This window comes from Arachis ipaensis, chromosome B09 (assembly GCF_000816755.2).
Source record: "Arachis ipaensis cultivar K30076 chromosome B09, Araip1.1, whole genome shotgun sequence".
Lineage (NCBI taxonomy): Eukaryota > Viridiplantae > Streptophyta > Magnoliopsida > Fabales > Fabaceae > Arachis > Arachis ipaensis.
The window spans coordinates 144886509-144903470 of record NC_029793.2 but is presented as its reverse complement, the minus strand read 5'-3'; the positions used below and the strand labels follow the sequence as shown (position 1 = coordinate 144903470).

General features: G+C 34.8%; 4 protein-coding genes, 2 non-coding genes and 1 pseudogene across 6 annotated transcripts; 4 read left to right on the top strand and 3 right to left on the bottom strand.

Moving 5' to 3' along the window:
- LOC107619415 (cysteine-rich and transmembrane domain-containing protein A) lies at positions 32 to 1624 on the top strand. Its single transcript, XM_016321700.2, has 3 exons — positions 32 to 303; positions 515 to 695; positions 1336 to 1624. Exons 1-3 carry the CDS (start codon positions 252 to 254, stop codon positions 1379 to 1381), a joined length of 279 nt encoding a protein of 92 aa, XP_016177186.1. The 5' UTR covers positions 32 to 251; the 3' UTR covers positions 1382 to 1624.
- LOC107616767 (LIM domain-containing protein WLIM1-like) lies at positions 2408 to 4469 on the bottom strand. The gene is made up of 5 exons (XM_016318696.2): positions 4001 to 4469; positions 3207 to 3303; positions 3087 to 3130; positions 2915 to 3001; positions 2408 to 2829 (listed from the first exon to the last, which is right to left on the bottom strand). Exons 1-5 carry the CDS (start codon positions 4136 to 4138, stop codon positions 2641 to 2643), a joined length of 555 nt encoding a protein of 184 aa, XP_016174182.1. The 5' UTR covers positions 4139 to 4469; the 3' UTR covers positions 2408 to 2640.
- Positions 4719 to 4790, top strand: TRNAP-UGG. Its single transcript has one exon. It is a non-coding gene; the product is annotated as a tRNA-Pro (tRNA).
- TRNAP-UGG lies at positions 5384 to 5455 on the top strand. Its single transcript has one exon. It is a non-coding gene; the product is annotated as a tRNA-Pro (tRNA).
- LOC107619256 (ADP-ribosylation factor-like protein 8a) lies at positions 5531 to 7788 on the bottom strand. The gene is made up of 6 exons (XM_016321515.2): positions 7572 to 7788; positions 7231 to 7317; positions 7098 to 7130; positions 6857 to 6978; positions 6146 to 6307; positions 5531 to 5937 (listed from the first exon to the last, which is right to left on the bottom strand). Exons 1-6 carry the CDS (start codon positions 7593 to 7595, stop codon positions 5820 to 5822), a joined length of 546 nt encoding a protein of 181 aa, XP_016177001.1. The 5' UTR covers positions 7596 to 7788; the 3' UTR covers positions 5531 to 5819.
- Positions 8905 to 10496, top strand: LOC107618877 (octanoyltransferase). Its single transcript, XM_016321053.2, has 2 exons — positions 8905 to 9137; positions 9628 to 10496. Exon 2 carries the CDS (start codon positions 9631 to 9633, stop codon positions 10330 to 10332), a length of 702 nt encoding a protein of 233 aa, XP_016176539.1. The 5' UTR covers positions 8905 to 9137; positions 9628 to 9630; the 3' UTR covers positions 10333 to 10496.
- On the bottom strand, positions 12034 to 16932 carry LOC107616137 (annotated as a pseudogene).

The window sequence follows — 16962 nt, the reverse complement described above, 5'->3', positions numbered from 1 at the left end:
ATAGTACCTTTATATACTATTATAAATATAAATCATGTGGGAACAAAAATGAGGATAATTGTGATAGGTTATAAAAATGAAATGAAATAAAAAAAATTAAAGAAAAAACAAAGCACCAGGCTGGCCTCAGTTACAACCTATAATACCAAGGAAGAGAAAGAAAAAGCCATCAATAAATATCATAATCCTTATATCTTTTTCCACAAAATCACACCAAGCATAACAAATCACTCAAATTCTCCGCATCGATAATGAGTTACTACAACCAGCAGCAACCACCCGTCGGCGTTCCTCCGCCGCAAGGTCCTCCCTCTTCCTTTCTTCATATATCAATTTTTCTTTTTCTTTTCTTTTTTTTTCCTGTTTGTTGTTGATAGGTATCATTACTTTATAGGCAGCACATTAGATTCAACTTATGCTTGTCACTGTTATTACTGGATCGGATTTTCCTGAATCGTTCTTCAACATGCTTGTATTCTACGATCTTTAGCGATTTCTTTTATTTGAGAAACAGGTTATCCGCCGGAGTCATACGGAAAGGACGCTTATCCGCCTCCGGGATATCCGCCGCAAGGTTACCCTCCGCCGCCGGCCTACCCGGCGCAGGGATATCCTCCTCCGCAGTATGCTCCTCAGTACGCTCAACCTCCGCCTCCTCAACAGAATTCAAGTGGCCCTGGCTGCATGGAAGGCTGGTTCGTCTCTCTCTCTCTCTCTCTCTCTCTGTGTGTATAGATGATGATGATAATGAAATTTGATTGGTTGAATCGGATGCGGTGACTCAGATCGGGTACGATCTGCGAGTTTTAGTTGAGTCTGAGTTGACTCGCTGGCGGCGTGGACGGCGCACCGTTAGCTTACGGCGCAGACGACTTTGACGCGTTAGAACTTAGAAGTTAGATTGAGATGTTTGGTATCACTGACGCTTCCTTTTGGTCTCCGTCACGTTAACCAATGTGGATGTCGTTTTTTTCGGGTGTGTGGCCCCGCTTCGGGGGTTACACAATAACTTAAACCACCTCACCCACTCTTGGTATAGGGTCTTTTTCGTCCTTTTATTTTAAGAAACAAAAATCCTATCTATATGGCGTATAAACTTGCGTATTCTCCTTTATGCATGTTCCGTGAATGAACACAAGAGAGAAGGGACTCATTAGGTTCCTTAACAAAGAAGGAGTCAACAATCAATTAATATGTCATTTAGAGTAATTTATTCATTATTTTTGTTAAGCAGAAACTTGTTGACTCTATGAAATTTCATTATTATTGATAGTATGTGTTGTAAGCAAGCGATTCTAATGTGAATTATTGGAACGTGTTGAATTGTTGTTGCAGTTTGGCTGCTCTATGCTGCTGCTGCCTGCTGGAGGCCTGCTTCTGAGATGACATTCATTTGCACAAAATGGAATTCACAAATTGTATCTTGAGTCTTCATATTTAATTCTGTGACTATATATGTTCCTAGATTTTTATCTTCTTTTTCTGCTTGATTGTTTTGTTGTTATGAACCATGTTAATTTGAGCCGTATGATAAACTATTGCAGCATGCCAAATATCAAACTGCCTCATTAACATAATTTTTTCTTTACTCTATTATTATATATTAGTTTGGAGATTGATACGATACCCTCTCCAACCTGAAGGGGATAAACTTATTTATTTCTTATTTCTTTCTCACCGAATTGAATATTCGGAAGAGGGTGAAGTTGACGCAGTAATGATTTCATTTTCTTGATGGAGAAGCCACCAAAGATCCGAGCGTAAATAATGTGCAATTTACACGAATACCCTTTTGTTTGGTACTGCGGATTGGGAATTTTGATTTTTCACTTTTCATTTTTGTGACGCAAGGACGAGTCTAATTGCCTAATTGGGTTTTGTCATTTTCCACTTACCGTCTTTGTGCGATTGTTTAGCTTTCTCACTATACAAACTTCTTCATATGCCTCATGATTTTAAGCTTTTGGGAACTTTTCTACTTAAATAATTTAACTAATTTTTATGGTTGAATCAGAATCTCTTAATTTTATTTTTCGAGTTATTTCATTAGATTTATAAAATTTGGTGATTTTTTAAAAATCGTTTTTCAGATTAAGCTAAATCGATGTAACTATATATATTTAACATTAATGATTAACCCTTTTATCCTTTTCGTTACATTCTTGACTATAGTAACTGACATCCCTTGTCTTTGCTAATAGTACATTGTATTTTGATTTTTGACTTTTGGGAATACGTTATTGATTTATTTCTATGTAGTATTTTGTTTGGGTCTGAGACTCTTTTTTAACCTGCCTTATATATCTAAAATTTTCCTGTAACATTGCTTACATGTTCACTATTTTGTTTGTGTTTTAGCCTCCGGATTCAAAGTGTAAACAAAAATAAAATAAAATAAAAATAAATAATTATCACAAGGAGTAATGACATTTGCATACTCTAGTACTCATTTTGAGGGGGGAAAATGCTGAAAGCATCACAGTCACAGCAATTAAGATGCTTGTATAGCAAATCCACACAAAGCACTACATGTATTTTTTTTCAAGCGATACAAAATTAATAATTGTAATAAATAAATTAAATTAGAGCAGCATGCATATCCATCATACAAAACAGTGGCAAGATTATATTCCTGCAAAATTAAATAGCAATGGTGTTGACGTCATTCTCGAGCTGGCTGTAATTCCCTTTCTCTTTGAAGAGTTGAATGTGATGGTGTTTGCAATAGAGCTTCCCCTCATGTGTAACAAAGTTTGATGAGCTTATAGTGCAACCTCCATATGTACATTTGAAGCAGCCCCTATGGTAAGGAGTCCCATTAATTGTAACCTTTAATACAATAGCCACAAAAGAATATTATTAGTATCAAATCAATACTTAATTTAATAGTTTATAAAGAGTATTTAGTATTTACCCTCTCAGTGGGATACACTGTCTTTTTGCAACAAACACATTTGTCTGTGGTGCCCACGAACACGTTTGAGATATGTTTAGGACTTCTCTATAAGATGAAAATGGAAAGTTAATTTGGCATGACAAATGATGCAAGAAAATGGGTGGATTCAAATGTATTAATTAATAATCACCTCAATTTCAGAGGGCTGTCTTTCTTTCTGGACTTTGGGAATTCCTGTTATAATAAAGGAAGGCAAATTAAAAGAAATAATAATTAATTAACTTAATTTCCACATGTTAAGTATGTTTACCTTCGAAGCTTTTGTCTAAGCTACCAGTTCTCTTGAAGAGTTGATCATAGTGTGGTCTGCAGTACAGCACCCCCTCAAAAGAACAGTAGTTGCTCAGCTGAAAACATTGTTAAAATCGTCACACCAAATAAGTGTTTGATTGGACGCCATTATTTTGATAAAAATTTCTTTTTTTTTTAATTTTTAATGTGTTTGGCAAATTTCGAATAGTAAAAGTAAAAGCACTAGAAAAATCAGAAAAACATCTTTTTTGAGAAACTGTAATTTACATCTTTTTTTTAAATATCTTTTTTCCTTAAAAAAGATGTTTTTCATGTAATAAATAAACAAAAAATTACTTTTATATTGTTATATCCAAACATAATTGATAGATAAAAAGATCTTTTTACATGAAATATCCAAATATAAAATTACTTTTACTTTTTCATAAGATCTTTTAAAAGAAAATAACTCAAAAAAAATATTTTTTTAGAAGCTCACCCAAACAAACCTTAAACCCACCTTTTTTTTCAATAGTTTATTATTAACAACAAATTCGTCATTTTTTAGAAACCTTAAATTAAACCAGTGCATTTAAGAAATTGGAAAAACATTTTCTCCTATTCAAATTATATATTTTGATGATAATAACTTGCATGTATCATAGAAACTGATTCTAAACCGAAGTCGTCTACATGAATTCAAAGACATCATTGCGTCGTGTCGAAATGTGACGAAATTGTTCATGCATATGGACGTGATAAAGTTCTAATGCATATATGCATAATGATCATAAAAATGATAAAAGTTTAGACCTTAAGGGTGCTCCGGCAATGGTGGCAACGGAAGCAGGCCTTATGAAAGATACGGCCATCGGCGGTAAGCTTATCAACAAGGTAGACCGTCTTGTCACATGCCATGCACTTTTGCTGGGTTCCTCCGAAAGTGGCCATGATTATATATATGATAAAGAAAGAAGATTGAAGAGAGGGAGGTAGGGAGAGGGATGGGATTCAATTTCCTTTTGCAATGAGATGCTTCTCTTATTTTCCCTCTGCCCCTCTCTCTCCTTCTTTCTTCCTCTTGTAAGACAACAAAAATTAGAGGAGGAGATGGAAAACACACACAAAACAAAGAAAGAAAAAATTGTGGATAACAGTGAATTGCGGATCAATTTACCTCAAAACAGATCAGACAATAATATTCATGCACTAATATAGATGATGTGTTGGTCGGCTATCAAATAATCATGCATTTCGTCTCGATTTTTATGAGTAATATTTTTTCTATAGCATCTTTAAAATTGATGCATATACAAAACATAATTTGAATTTTAATATGTACTTAGCCGAAACAACGAGTTAATTAGTCAACTAACCTAAGATTTTTATTTGTGTATTAATTAATTTCTTATAATTCATAATGCCTTTAAATATCATAAAATGACGTGCTAAATAAAAGTATAAGATACGTAATTAACTAATTATTATTAAGCACATTGAATTTAATTATTAAACAAATCCACAACCGTCAGGGCATTTGGTCTAGTGGTATGATTCTCGCTTTGGGTGCGAGAGGTCCCGAGTTCGATTCTCGGAATGCCCCTATTTCCTTTTTGAAGTGAAGTCAACAAGTTGGTTAGTTGAATCAATAATGGAACAAACATTTTTAACTTTTGGAGATATTGAAGCTGGCAAATCAATTGTCTTAGTCTTAGTAATTTGTTTAGTTTACCAATAGCAAGCATGTCTGCATGTGACATGTGAAGACTTGGAAATGAATCATGTGAAAAGAAGAGACTGTTGTAACTTGTAAGTCATAATGGTCTTGAACTATAAAACAAAAAACAAGAGCATACTAGTCAACAGGTGAATTCTAGGAAAATAAAATTAGCTTCTGTAATTGGCAGAACCAATCAGAATCTTCTATCCAGGTAAGCAGATGTTAGCATTTTGTGCAGACCAATTTTAATAAGAGAAACTACAGATAGAGAGAAGATAATCTTGATTCTGATTGAATGACAAATGTAACCAATTGTCACCTAACAGATCATGAAAAGTTGAAAGCTACCAGACTAATTTATAACAAACTTCAACATACTGTATAGATCTAACTATATTATTTAGAGAAGGTTGACTTTTGATGGATAAATAATTCTAAAACAAAAAACTAGACATACAAATAACTTCTCCCAACATGGGCATTTGGTCTAGTGGTATGATTCTCGCTTTGGGTGCGAGAGGTCCCGAGTTCGATTCTCGGAATGCCCCACTTTTATTATTTTCAGATGTGTTCTTTTTTCTGTTCTGTTCTGTCATTGACTTACAGCACAAGTACTTTCCCTGCATTCTCAGATCATTAGCAATTACATTGAAAAACAAGTGTAAAACAATTATTTATTTAAATCCATCACACTTGTAGCATGAGTAATAATCTCAAATTATAATGCATATCTCTCAGATGAAAATCTTAATAAATAATAATGTACATATAAAAAGTAAAAACACATGGAATCTGATTTGGTGTAAGCCAGTCAAAACAGGAAAAAACAGTAGTATTAGTATCACACTTCAACCAGCTTGGTTTCAGTCTGTATTAACAGCACACATGGATTCATATGCCAGAACTTGAGCTTCAATTCTTTGATTTTGAATGTTTAATAAGCCAATCAACAACTGTGTCAATGTTTGTGGAGTTTTTACATGAGATCATGTAGCAAGAAACTTCTCTTTCATTGATGGATTTTAGTTCCCTGCACACATCAAACAAATTTTATTGACTAGAAGTAATACAAGTACAACCTCAATTAGTAACTACAAATTAAAGTAACGAAACATAAGATGTTAATAAATTAGTAACTATGAATTATCTGATTTACAATTTTCCTGTAATGGAAATGTTTAAGCGAACTTTCTGATTGATTCAGCACCATGTTATATACATCTCAACAAGAGACTTACATTTGCTCCATCAGCTCTTGCTCAGACAAAGCCCCTGGTTTGTCGATCTTGTTACCAAGAACCAACAGGGGAATGCCATTTAAAGAATGCTTGCTCAACAAGTCATGAAGCTCATTTCTAGAGATAGGTATGTTGTCATGATCAGCTGCATCAACAACATAACTGCAGGTTGCAAGAGAGACAGAGTTGATGATAACATGCTTAGCATACTAGTGTACATAGATAATCTACATGGATTTCTAAAAAGAGAGATCATATAGATGAAAATTTGTTATGTCTTCCATGGGGATTACAAAGTCTTCATTATACTTTGTTCATTTTGGTGCCACTAAAGTTCAAAGTTGATGCTCCTTCTTTCAATTGTAGACATATTATCCTATTAGGTGAAGATTGGAAATAATATTACACAATGCCTCAGCAGAAGATATAGAGAATTAATGTCCAAAATAAATCTGCAGTGTTAATTTTAACATAGGAAATGAAAACAGATTGCAAATTAAACCAATTAGTTTTATACTCTTTATGTAATACACATTTTTCATGACACTAATTTGATTTTCTTTCAAATTTGAAGTTTCAATTCCTTTGTCCTTAGAACTTAAAACTACATCAGAAGCTATTATTGAACCAAAGAAGATCAAAGGAGAGCCTTGACATTCAATAGAAGCCCACCACAGAAAATTCTAACATAAAAGTGATTCGAGGGCATACACAATAGCTGAAACAGCACGGCAGTATCTCTCCCACATACTGCGAAACCTTGGTTGGCCTCCAAGGTCCCATAATTTGATTGTCACATTCCCTTTGGTTACCTTTTTCATGTTAAATCCTACCTGCATGCATATAGGCCACAAATTTCATCAATAAACAAGAAGCTTGTATAAATAGAGCAAAACAAATGCATTGCAGCAATGACATCTTCCAGTTGCATAAAGAAAAATGATGATGTTACCGTCGGGATCATGTCTTGGCTAAATCCACCAGTCTAGAGCAGAATCAAACAGAAACTCAGCATCAGCATCAGCATGGCAGGTAAAAGAAATCATAAAATAGACATGTTGAAGGTTTAGTTACATATAACATACCGCAATAACATTTACAAGGGAAGTTTTGCCAGCATTCTGAAGGCCAATCAGAGATAGCTCCATCTCTTGCTTGAAAAAGAAACTAGCACAAGGGAATAATAACAAAGATTATTATGGTAAACCAGTAAACCACTATAATGAATTAAGAAAAGGGTAGCAAGTTATGATAGGAACATAATTCAGTGCGATGAAAATTGATCAAAGGTATGGACTTTTTTAACCCCAGTTGAGAGTAGTAGTATTGGGGGAGTGTAAAGCATGATTCATCAATGATCCATGATCAATTAAGTTTCTCAACACAAGACATTCAATTGTAGCATATGAATTGGGAAAAAAAAAAAGTAATGACCAGTTGACAAAAGCATCCCAGAACCAAAGCCCCATAACTCTGCACTGTGTTCTGTTCTGTACTTTACTACTTTCAGTTCCGATTGTTGTGTACTTCTAAAACAACACGATCCTCGCTTCACACTTCACACACTTTTTCTCTTCCCTCCTTATCTCATTCCAAATTCATATCTTCAAAAATAAATAAATAGAGTGTACAACAAAGACACATTTTTATTTTTAATATTGGGTTAATAATGATGATTTTTTTAAATTGTGATCTATTGTGATATTTTTTTAAAATATGGGATGATTTAATTTACAGAATATAAATCAGATCGTCCGATTTTTAAGAGGTACAGAAATCGGATCGTTCGATTTTTGTATTCGGATTGTCCGATTTGTGTACCCCAAATTTTTAAAATTTTTTAAACACAAATTGAAGAGTCTGATTTGTGTATCTCCCATAATTTTAAAAAACACAAAAAATTATTACGTTAAGGTATAACACCCCTCCAATTTCTATATCCAAATTTTTTAGCCACAAAGACACTGCCACACTCATAAATATTAATGAGCTATTATTTTTTTATGTTTTTATTTTTTGTGATTGAATATAAAATAAAGATATGAAAAGGAAATGCGTCAAATCAATTATAGCATAGTGGCATAGTGATAGTGCAATGAAAGAGCCAAATAGGCACATCTTTATTATTAATAAATAATAACTGAATATATTATTTTAGGGCCGACACAAATTGTTTTTATTCACCGTCAAATTAAAATAAGTTTGTCTTTTATCATTCTAGAGATTGGTCGGTTTTCAAAGCTGAAAATATGCTATTTTTTGTTTCACAATATTAAATTTTCAGAAGATTTAAAGTATTTAAAATTAATTATCACTTTAATATTTGTAACCACCACCTTATCAATTTATTCCAAGTATTATTAGTAGATTATCAAATTACTAGTATAATTTAATCAATTTAGATTGATTTAGTACTCACCGGCACGACATCTAAAAAAATTTACTAGATTCTTTTAATTATATTTTTTGGTTTTCTAAAAGAAAAAATAAGAGTGAATATCTCATTCGTCTCCTGATAATTATCTCGAAAATACAATGAGATTCAAAAAAAAAAATATCCAATTCGGTCTTTGATTTTTTTGGAACTGACTAGTCCTTATGTCAAAAAAAATAACATTGACCTTTTTTTTGGCATAAAAACCTTGTTATCCTTTTAAAATAATTGTCATCAATTGGATTGAATTTTTTTTAAAGGTCTCGTTGTCTTTTGAAGTAATTGTTAAGGGCTATTTTAGGTTTTTCTCAACAAATTATTATTCGACACTGTGTCTTCACTTGTCATATTGCATCATCATCGTAGTAGTCGTCCGCTTCTTCTTCTTCAATCTTTGGAATGTAGATGCAGAGATGCTAACATTCTCTGCAACATCATCAACTTGAGCTTCCTTACTCTCTCATCGACACAAACACTTGCAAGCTCTTTTCCAAAAGCACCTTCAACAATACCACCTATTTCAACATCACATTCAGTTTCTCCATTGCTGCACTAATAGTAAACACCGCGCCACACTCTGCTCCAATTCTACCATCTTTCAATTTACATCCATCTTGTACTCCATATCCAACATACTCATTACAATCTCAATTAGTTAAAAAATGAGAAAAAAAATCTTTTATTTCAATTGAACCAACACGTAGTTAAAAATAAAATTATGATCTTTTTTAACCTCTATTCATTCTGCTTGTTTAGATTGATTTTTTTTTTTAACTCTGTGGAAAACACATTTACGTAAAAGTAATAATTTTCTTCAAATAAAGCTGGTGTATTTATATTTTGTAGCTTTGCTCTGAATGCCCTTGAACTGTTTGCTGAAATGTTTCTTAGACCTGTTTTTGTAGATGCAAAATTCTGGTGCATGATACTAAGATATACATATGACTTGAACTAACTAACTTTCAAACATATGGTATGACCAAATGATTTTTAAAATTGGAATGTTAATAAAGCAGATTGCATGATTAATAAGTTTGTTTGCCAACAGGGAATGAGGGTTTTAAGAAGCCTTGAGGTCTTGAAACTGGGAGTTGTCAACTACTTGGATGCCTTGAAACTGCAAGAAAAGCTGGTCTTGGATAGAAAATCTCATAGGATATGTGATACTCTTCTGTCTTTGCAACATCCACCTACATACACTGTTGGCAAGAGACGAACTGTTCATAATTTATTAATCCCACAGTCGGAATTGGAACAAATTGGAGCTGAACTTCACTACACACAACGGGGAGGAGACATTACATTTCATGGTCCACACCAAGCCATTTTATATCCTATCATATCACTTCGCGACATGGGAATCGGTGCTCGAAGTTATGTGGAAAAAATGGAGCTAACTATGATTGAAATGGCAGCTCAATATGGTGTGAAGGCTTGTCCTGGACTAGCTGGTGAGACAGGTGTGTGGGTTGGAGAAAGGAAGATAGGTGCCATTGGTGTTCGGATATCAAATGGAATCACTTCTCATGGTTTGGCATTCAACATTGACCCTGATTTAAGCTACTTTAGGCACATTGTTCCCTGTGGAATTGCTGATAAAGAAGTTACATCACTGAGAAGGGAGACAGATTCTGTTCTTCCACCTGAAGAAATAATACAGGAGCAGTTAGTTTCTTGTTTTGCAAGAATATTTGGTTATGATAACCTTATCTGGAAAGAGGATGCTTCAGTAGTTACTGATGGAACTGAATGAGATGAAAGTATTTTAGCAAACAGATAGTTGTATAACTTCTATGTTTGCTTTTATTCTTTCTTATGCAAAGATGGCACTGAATACAATTCCACACATAATATAAATGTATCTTCCATTAACATTGTGTTTTGGGAAATAACTCCATTATTGATTTCTATGGAAATGCTTACCACTTTAGGAATATAATGAACTCGTTTGTTTTGTTTATGTTACATGCAGATCACCAAAATACATTTTGTACTTCATGTTCCTGGAAAGTGGTCTTGCCTGTCAAGTTTAGCTGTGACTGTCACACCTAATCAGGATTAAAAGCAATGATTCAAATTAATATTGTCAAGAATATCAGCAAATGAAGACAAGCAATTTTATATCATGTGAATTAGTCACATGATACAAATTGGCATGTGATGTAAAGATTGTAGAAATGTCAGAGTAAGTATGAGATTTGATAAGGATCACATGACATGCTCCTTCCTTTCCACGTTCTAACCCACCAAAAAACAAAAATGCATTGTCCTTTTTCCCCTTCATATCTAAATCTGGATCTTCTAAACAACCATTGATTGGTTGGAGAAATGTTAAATTATGTTTAATCTCATCATTGTAAGAGTGCAAGCAAGCCGCTATTTATGCATTACCCGATAATTTTGATACTTTATCAGAGTCCATGACTCAAACCTCTTAAATTCTTCATTTTCCACAGAAATCTTTAACCACCAACAACCTCTTCACTTTTAGATACACTTGTCTATTCCAGTTCTACCTTAGCCATAAATTACAACACAAACATGCCTTCCAACTCTGTAATGGGGTAGTTTCAAGCACCAGAATTCCTTTATAATAACTGTTGTCAATTGTTGTTTCAAATAAAATCTGCCATGAAAGCTGCCACTCAGCGAGCTCTGGCGGATCTCTTCGTCCTGGTTATCATACATTTAATCATGTGCTCTATAGTTTCAGTCAATTGTGAGAATAGAATTAATCTGATAGATAGGTTGGCGACGCAGAAGCTGCTAGCTCATGCCGCCTCCTCAAAAAGTATAGATAAATTGAAAAGATCATATGAAGCTTTTCAGAAATCTGTAGAGCCGAGTTTGAAGAAGGCTCCTTCAAGCAATTCGAATCCAACACACAACAGATGACTCAAACGGAAAGAAGGATCAACTCTAATCTCTTTCTTTATTTTTGTAGTTTGTGTAACTAGTTAGTAAATCTTTCCTTTCATTTAATCAAAGATCATAACTTTTCACTTAGCTGTTAGGACTTTGATGTATTTTACTTTTGTCTGTTTTGGACTAGGAGGATAATATCAAACCATCTAAACTTTTGTGGGATCACATGATACTGAATATTTTGCACTTTTGGACCAAAAAAAGGGTGCAATTTTAGTGATCACTAGTACTCAGATTATGCTAATAGTGACAGCACTTTGTAAGATGTTAATTATTCATGTTGAATTAATGTGTTATTAAGTTTGAATCTGAAATATGTGTTTGCTGAGATTACAATATTACTATAGCACATCCTCTTTGCCACAACTCCAAAACCCACAATCTTAATTTAACTGAAGAGTCATCACAACAAATGATTCAGGTCAAAATGCATACCTAGAAGTTATCAAACATGTACAAAGTTGAAGGATCTTAATGAAATGATTTCGAGTATTACTATCATCATCTTTTGTCCATATGGAAAGAGATGTATAAGACAAATGTGAATATTAAAGAACATTTGGAAACTCATCATTTAAGTCTGAATGCACCAATAAAACAGAGCATATGTCATGGCCCAAAACGAGCCATGACCGGCGCTTAAGAAAATAATCCCTAGCAAGCCTAACCGACTCAACGATAAATTGAATACAAAAAATAACAAATATTTGAAATAGAAAATTACAATTTCTAAAATGAATAAATACATATTCTTAATAAAAGATAAAATAAATAAATATGGATGGATCCTGCCTGTGACATATGGAGCATATACATCTAGGAACTCGACAAAAATAGATACTCATTGCAGATTGTGACTCTTGATTAGAAAATCTCACATAGTCAAGTATTTGTTCCTGAAAAATATTTTCAGAAAAAAAAAGGGTGAGTTTTGCAACTCAGTGACTAGACAATACATCTATAATCCACATGAGACCATATAAATATTATTATCAAAGTAATTTAAATTAGAAAATAGCAGTTGATAATAATAAGTGAATCAATAAGGGAGTTCTCATACAGAAATCAAATCAAAAGTCCACACATGGGCGACTCCACCTCTATGGGTAGCCCTTTCCTCTTGTGTGTCCTAACAGAATAACAGATCTAACGTGTGGCCTACACGTTAGGCTAGCAACACCCCTGCTAGCTGGAGTCTGAGTCAGATGCATCTAAGTTAACGTCATAACCGCCGTTAACTACGGTTTTCTAATACGAGCCTCCCAAACCAATTCAAAACATATAGTTTCAAATACAATAAATCTTCAATCTCTCAAATATATATATAAGGTATCGAATCAAATCAATCAGATAATATTTTTTTATCAGAAATCTTTTCAAATCATACTTTCTCAATCATAAAAACATATTTTATAATTTTAAAGTGAGTGCCAACAAATACTTTAATGTTTCAAAAGTATATATTCAAATAAAATCAATATTTTAAAATAATATAAGGTTTTATCAAACATATATATATAGTCTCATGTAAATCTCTAAAGTATGAATTTCATAAAAATAATTATTCAGCTATAATAAATCAATTATTCTAATCAAATCAAAGTTCTTCAATAACAGTTTTATAAATATAATTAAAAACTCATAATAGCATAAACCAAAAGCTTAACGGTTATAAATGTAAAGCCTACTCACAGCATGGTCCTAACGGACCGAAGAGACCAAACCCAGAGTGTCGAATCCAAGATAAGGAGGATTGAAGTAGAATAAAACGAATGAGCGCAGAATTTAGACCGGAGTAGCGACAAAATGGAGCTGGCGATAGTCCCGGAAATCTAAAACAGGCAAAACTAAAATCGAATTAAAACAAGGACAAGACAGATTAATTGGTGGCATAATAGGACATGAAAGCTAGAGCAGAATCAAGGAAAAAGGCTGGACCGGGATAATGACAGGAACAGTTCAACTCCAGTGGCAACGACGACTTAGTTCAGGTACATCCAAACGGCGACAGGAACAACGCAGCAGCAGACGTCCCTCCTTGGTGTTTCTTGGCGGCAGAGGCGCGGCGGCCATAGCAGCAGCAGCAGCGGAGTTCCAACGGCGGCAAAACCTCCCTGCGACCCCTTCTCTCTCCACGCGCGTTCTGTTTCTCTCCCAGCGACAGATCTGGCGGCGTGAAACGGAGGCACGAACGGCCGCGATGGTGGCTGGGCTTGACGGCGACGACCCTTCCCGTGGCGGCTCTGGGTAGAATGGCGCGTCTTCCCTCTGTTTGCAAACCTCCATGGACGGCAACGATGAAGACCTCAACGGTGACGACGGCGACACGAGACGGTGACGCCTCCTTCTCCTTGCACGACTCTCTCTCCCTCGGTTCTGGCCTTCCTCACGATGACACCACGGCGGCGACGGTGGCAGTGATGCCCACCGGTGCCACCTCCCTTCCTTCCTCTTCTCTTCCCTCTCCGGTTCTCCCCCTCTTCTCTTTTCCCTTTCTGTTCTTTTGTTCTGCTGTTGGAAGGGGGTAAGGGTGGCTAGGGTTTTGGTGAGTGTGTGAGGGAGTGTGTTATGTCAGAGTTAGGGTTAGAATTTTGGTTTGGAAAAAATAAGAGAAGGGTATTATAGGGATTTTACAGCATAGCTCAGTGTCAGGGAAGTGAAGATGTGCCAGGCTTCAAAGTTTAAAGTATTATACTTTAAGGAAACATATATTTTTTTTTATTTTTTATTTTTACAATTTGAACTCAATAAGTATATTCAAATATATTGGGTGCTTGTTTCATAATACTAGAGTGAGGGAACCTACTTTGATCGTTCGTTTGTATGACTATTGAAAATCAAATTTCATAAAAAAATAATATTATATAATATTTTATCAGGATCTTTCAACGTTGTACATGTTTGCTATAGCTTTTATGAATGCATTTTGACATGGATGGTTTGTTGTGTACAATCTTTTCTTACACTTAGATTCAGTGTTTTTGAGGAGTGGCCAAGAGGATGTGTCACAGTTACATCATAATCTCCATGATGCAGTGAAAAATGTATAAATCCAGTGCTGTCTGCTATGGCTTTCTGAGGCTCAGTTTGCCACTCACTGATGAGCTTGTCCACAACGTCACCGGCCGGAGTATTCTGAAAATTCTCATCAGTGAGAGCCATGTCCTTGAAACCTGCAGCTATTGCCGGACCGACAAACATGATGATCCCTTCAACAGAAGGATGAGAGTATTCTTCTCTTAGAATTTCTTCCAAGTGCTCTGCCTGCTTCCCATCAAAAAATCAAGAATGAGAATACAATTTGGTGTCTTATCATTAAGTCATAAGCTATAGTTAATTAAAGTAGTACAATTTTATTCTAAAATTCTAAGAAGATAGTCTGTATCGAATTCTAAGGACAACACTGATCAAATTAACATGTTTTCATATCTTAAACATTAGAAATACCTGATTTGGATCTGAATCCACACTCACTTCTGTGAGCCATATTGGAAGTGAAGTAGTATCAAAAGCATCAAGAGAAGCTCTCATGTAAGTAAGATTTGGCTGGCCAGCAGTGAAATGGCCTTGCAGCCCTATTGCTGCTGATATTCCTTCATTTCCTGGAAATGACCGAATCTTCGTCATTTTCGCAATATAATTGGCTGGGCTGGGAGCTCTATCACCACTATATTCAATAGTGTTATACTCATTCGTGAACAATAATGGTTTTGGATCAAGCTGGTAAGTTTTAGAAAAATACTCTGCAGAAGCATTTTTACCAAGATTGTCCTCAAAGAAGCTGAAGTGGAGATTCTCATTCACCACATCCCATGCAATGAGTTCACCTTCATGCCTTGAAACCACAGAATTTATTCTTGTTTCTACTGCTTCCCTTAACTCATCAGAAGATAAGGACTTGACCCATTTAGGCTGCATGTTTCATTGTCCCAGAAAATGTTGTGGCCTTTGACACTAATGTCATTCTCTTTGGTGAAATCCATCAGGGCATCTGCTATGGTGTAGTTCTCTTGGCCTTGAATTTCCTCTGTGCTATACCACTTCATGGCATTGGCGAAAGTTGTATATTTGAATCTCGATGCAAACTAGTTCTGGTAATCGCTGCTTGTGAGGATATGGAAGTTCATTCCACATCCAAATGGGAAAACAGACTTTTTTTTGGTTTGATGGTGACACTTGCTCCTTCTAATGTTGTTTCATTTGTATGTATTATTTGGAACCTCACCTTGCTCTTACGTACCTACAAGTTTAATTCAAAGACTTAGTCTTGATGGAAGTAGAACAGAAGCATAAACTTTCATGCTTGGTATGCACACTTTTAACTAAAAAAATTAGAAGGGTATGCACTTGCTTACCGTCTCAATGCTTTCATCTTGATGTGATCTCCATTGCTCTTTGGTAAATGGTTGCAAGGAAACACTATCAGCCCATATTTCCAGCTTTGAGTTCTTGGTCTGCATGGTTGAATCAATTTCACTTCACAAAATTTGAAAGATATCTAAATAAAAGAAAACCAGAACCATTTGAGAATTTGACTATTTTTTTCATGCTCTTAAAGCTGAGAAACATGCAGGTATTAAGTCTAGAAAGTATTTCACTTCACCTCAAAAAAAATCTCAGCAGGGCTTGAGTAGTTGGTAAGTATGCCACCTTTTAGCAGAGTCCAGCATCCATGCTTTGCTACCACGTGGCCTCCTCGAATCAGCTCAGTTGCATTCGTTTTAAATATAACTGATACAGTGTCACTTCCTTCACTGAGCTGAAACCAAGCTGAATATGGAAATAAAGTCACAAACTTCTGGTTGAAACAGAACTCATGATACTAGAGATAATAACAAGTCTAGAACATAGATTGTATGTATGAGAATGCTGTCTTCAAAGTTCAAAGTCTAAGTTACCAGTAAAGTTGTATAGCATTCCTTTCTTAAGTTGGACCTTCTGGGAGAAACTATCTGATGGTTGAGTCCTGTTTCCCACAACAATGAATCTATTGCCTGCATTGGATATTCGTTCCTCGATAGAACCATTTTCGAATACTGTCCAACCATCTATGCTGTGATCAAATCCTGGATTTATTATAATGCCTCCACCATACTGTGCTCTTGGTGTTTCTGCCACACACTGCTTCATCAAGGCATTGTCAACAACCGCTATGTATCAATGGTTTATAGAAACTATCACATAAATGGTTTAAGTACTTGTCTGGTTTAAGTTATATTTTTAAATTATCATGTATTCTTGAACCTCAGAAGCAAATGGTGAACATATACAAATATGTAGCAGCTTATGAAAAACACTTTGTAGTATTCTACTCTCCATTATTTTAGAAAATGATTCTTATTCATGAGACTTTATGTATTCTTGCCTCAGTAGTAGCAGAATAATCATAAGGTAAGGAATGGACACCAAGTCCTGCATTTATTCCTAGATATATTAGTTAGTTATATATTGTGAACAA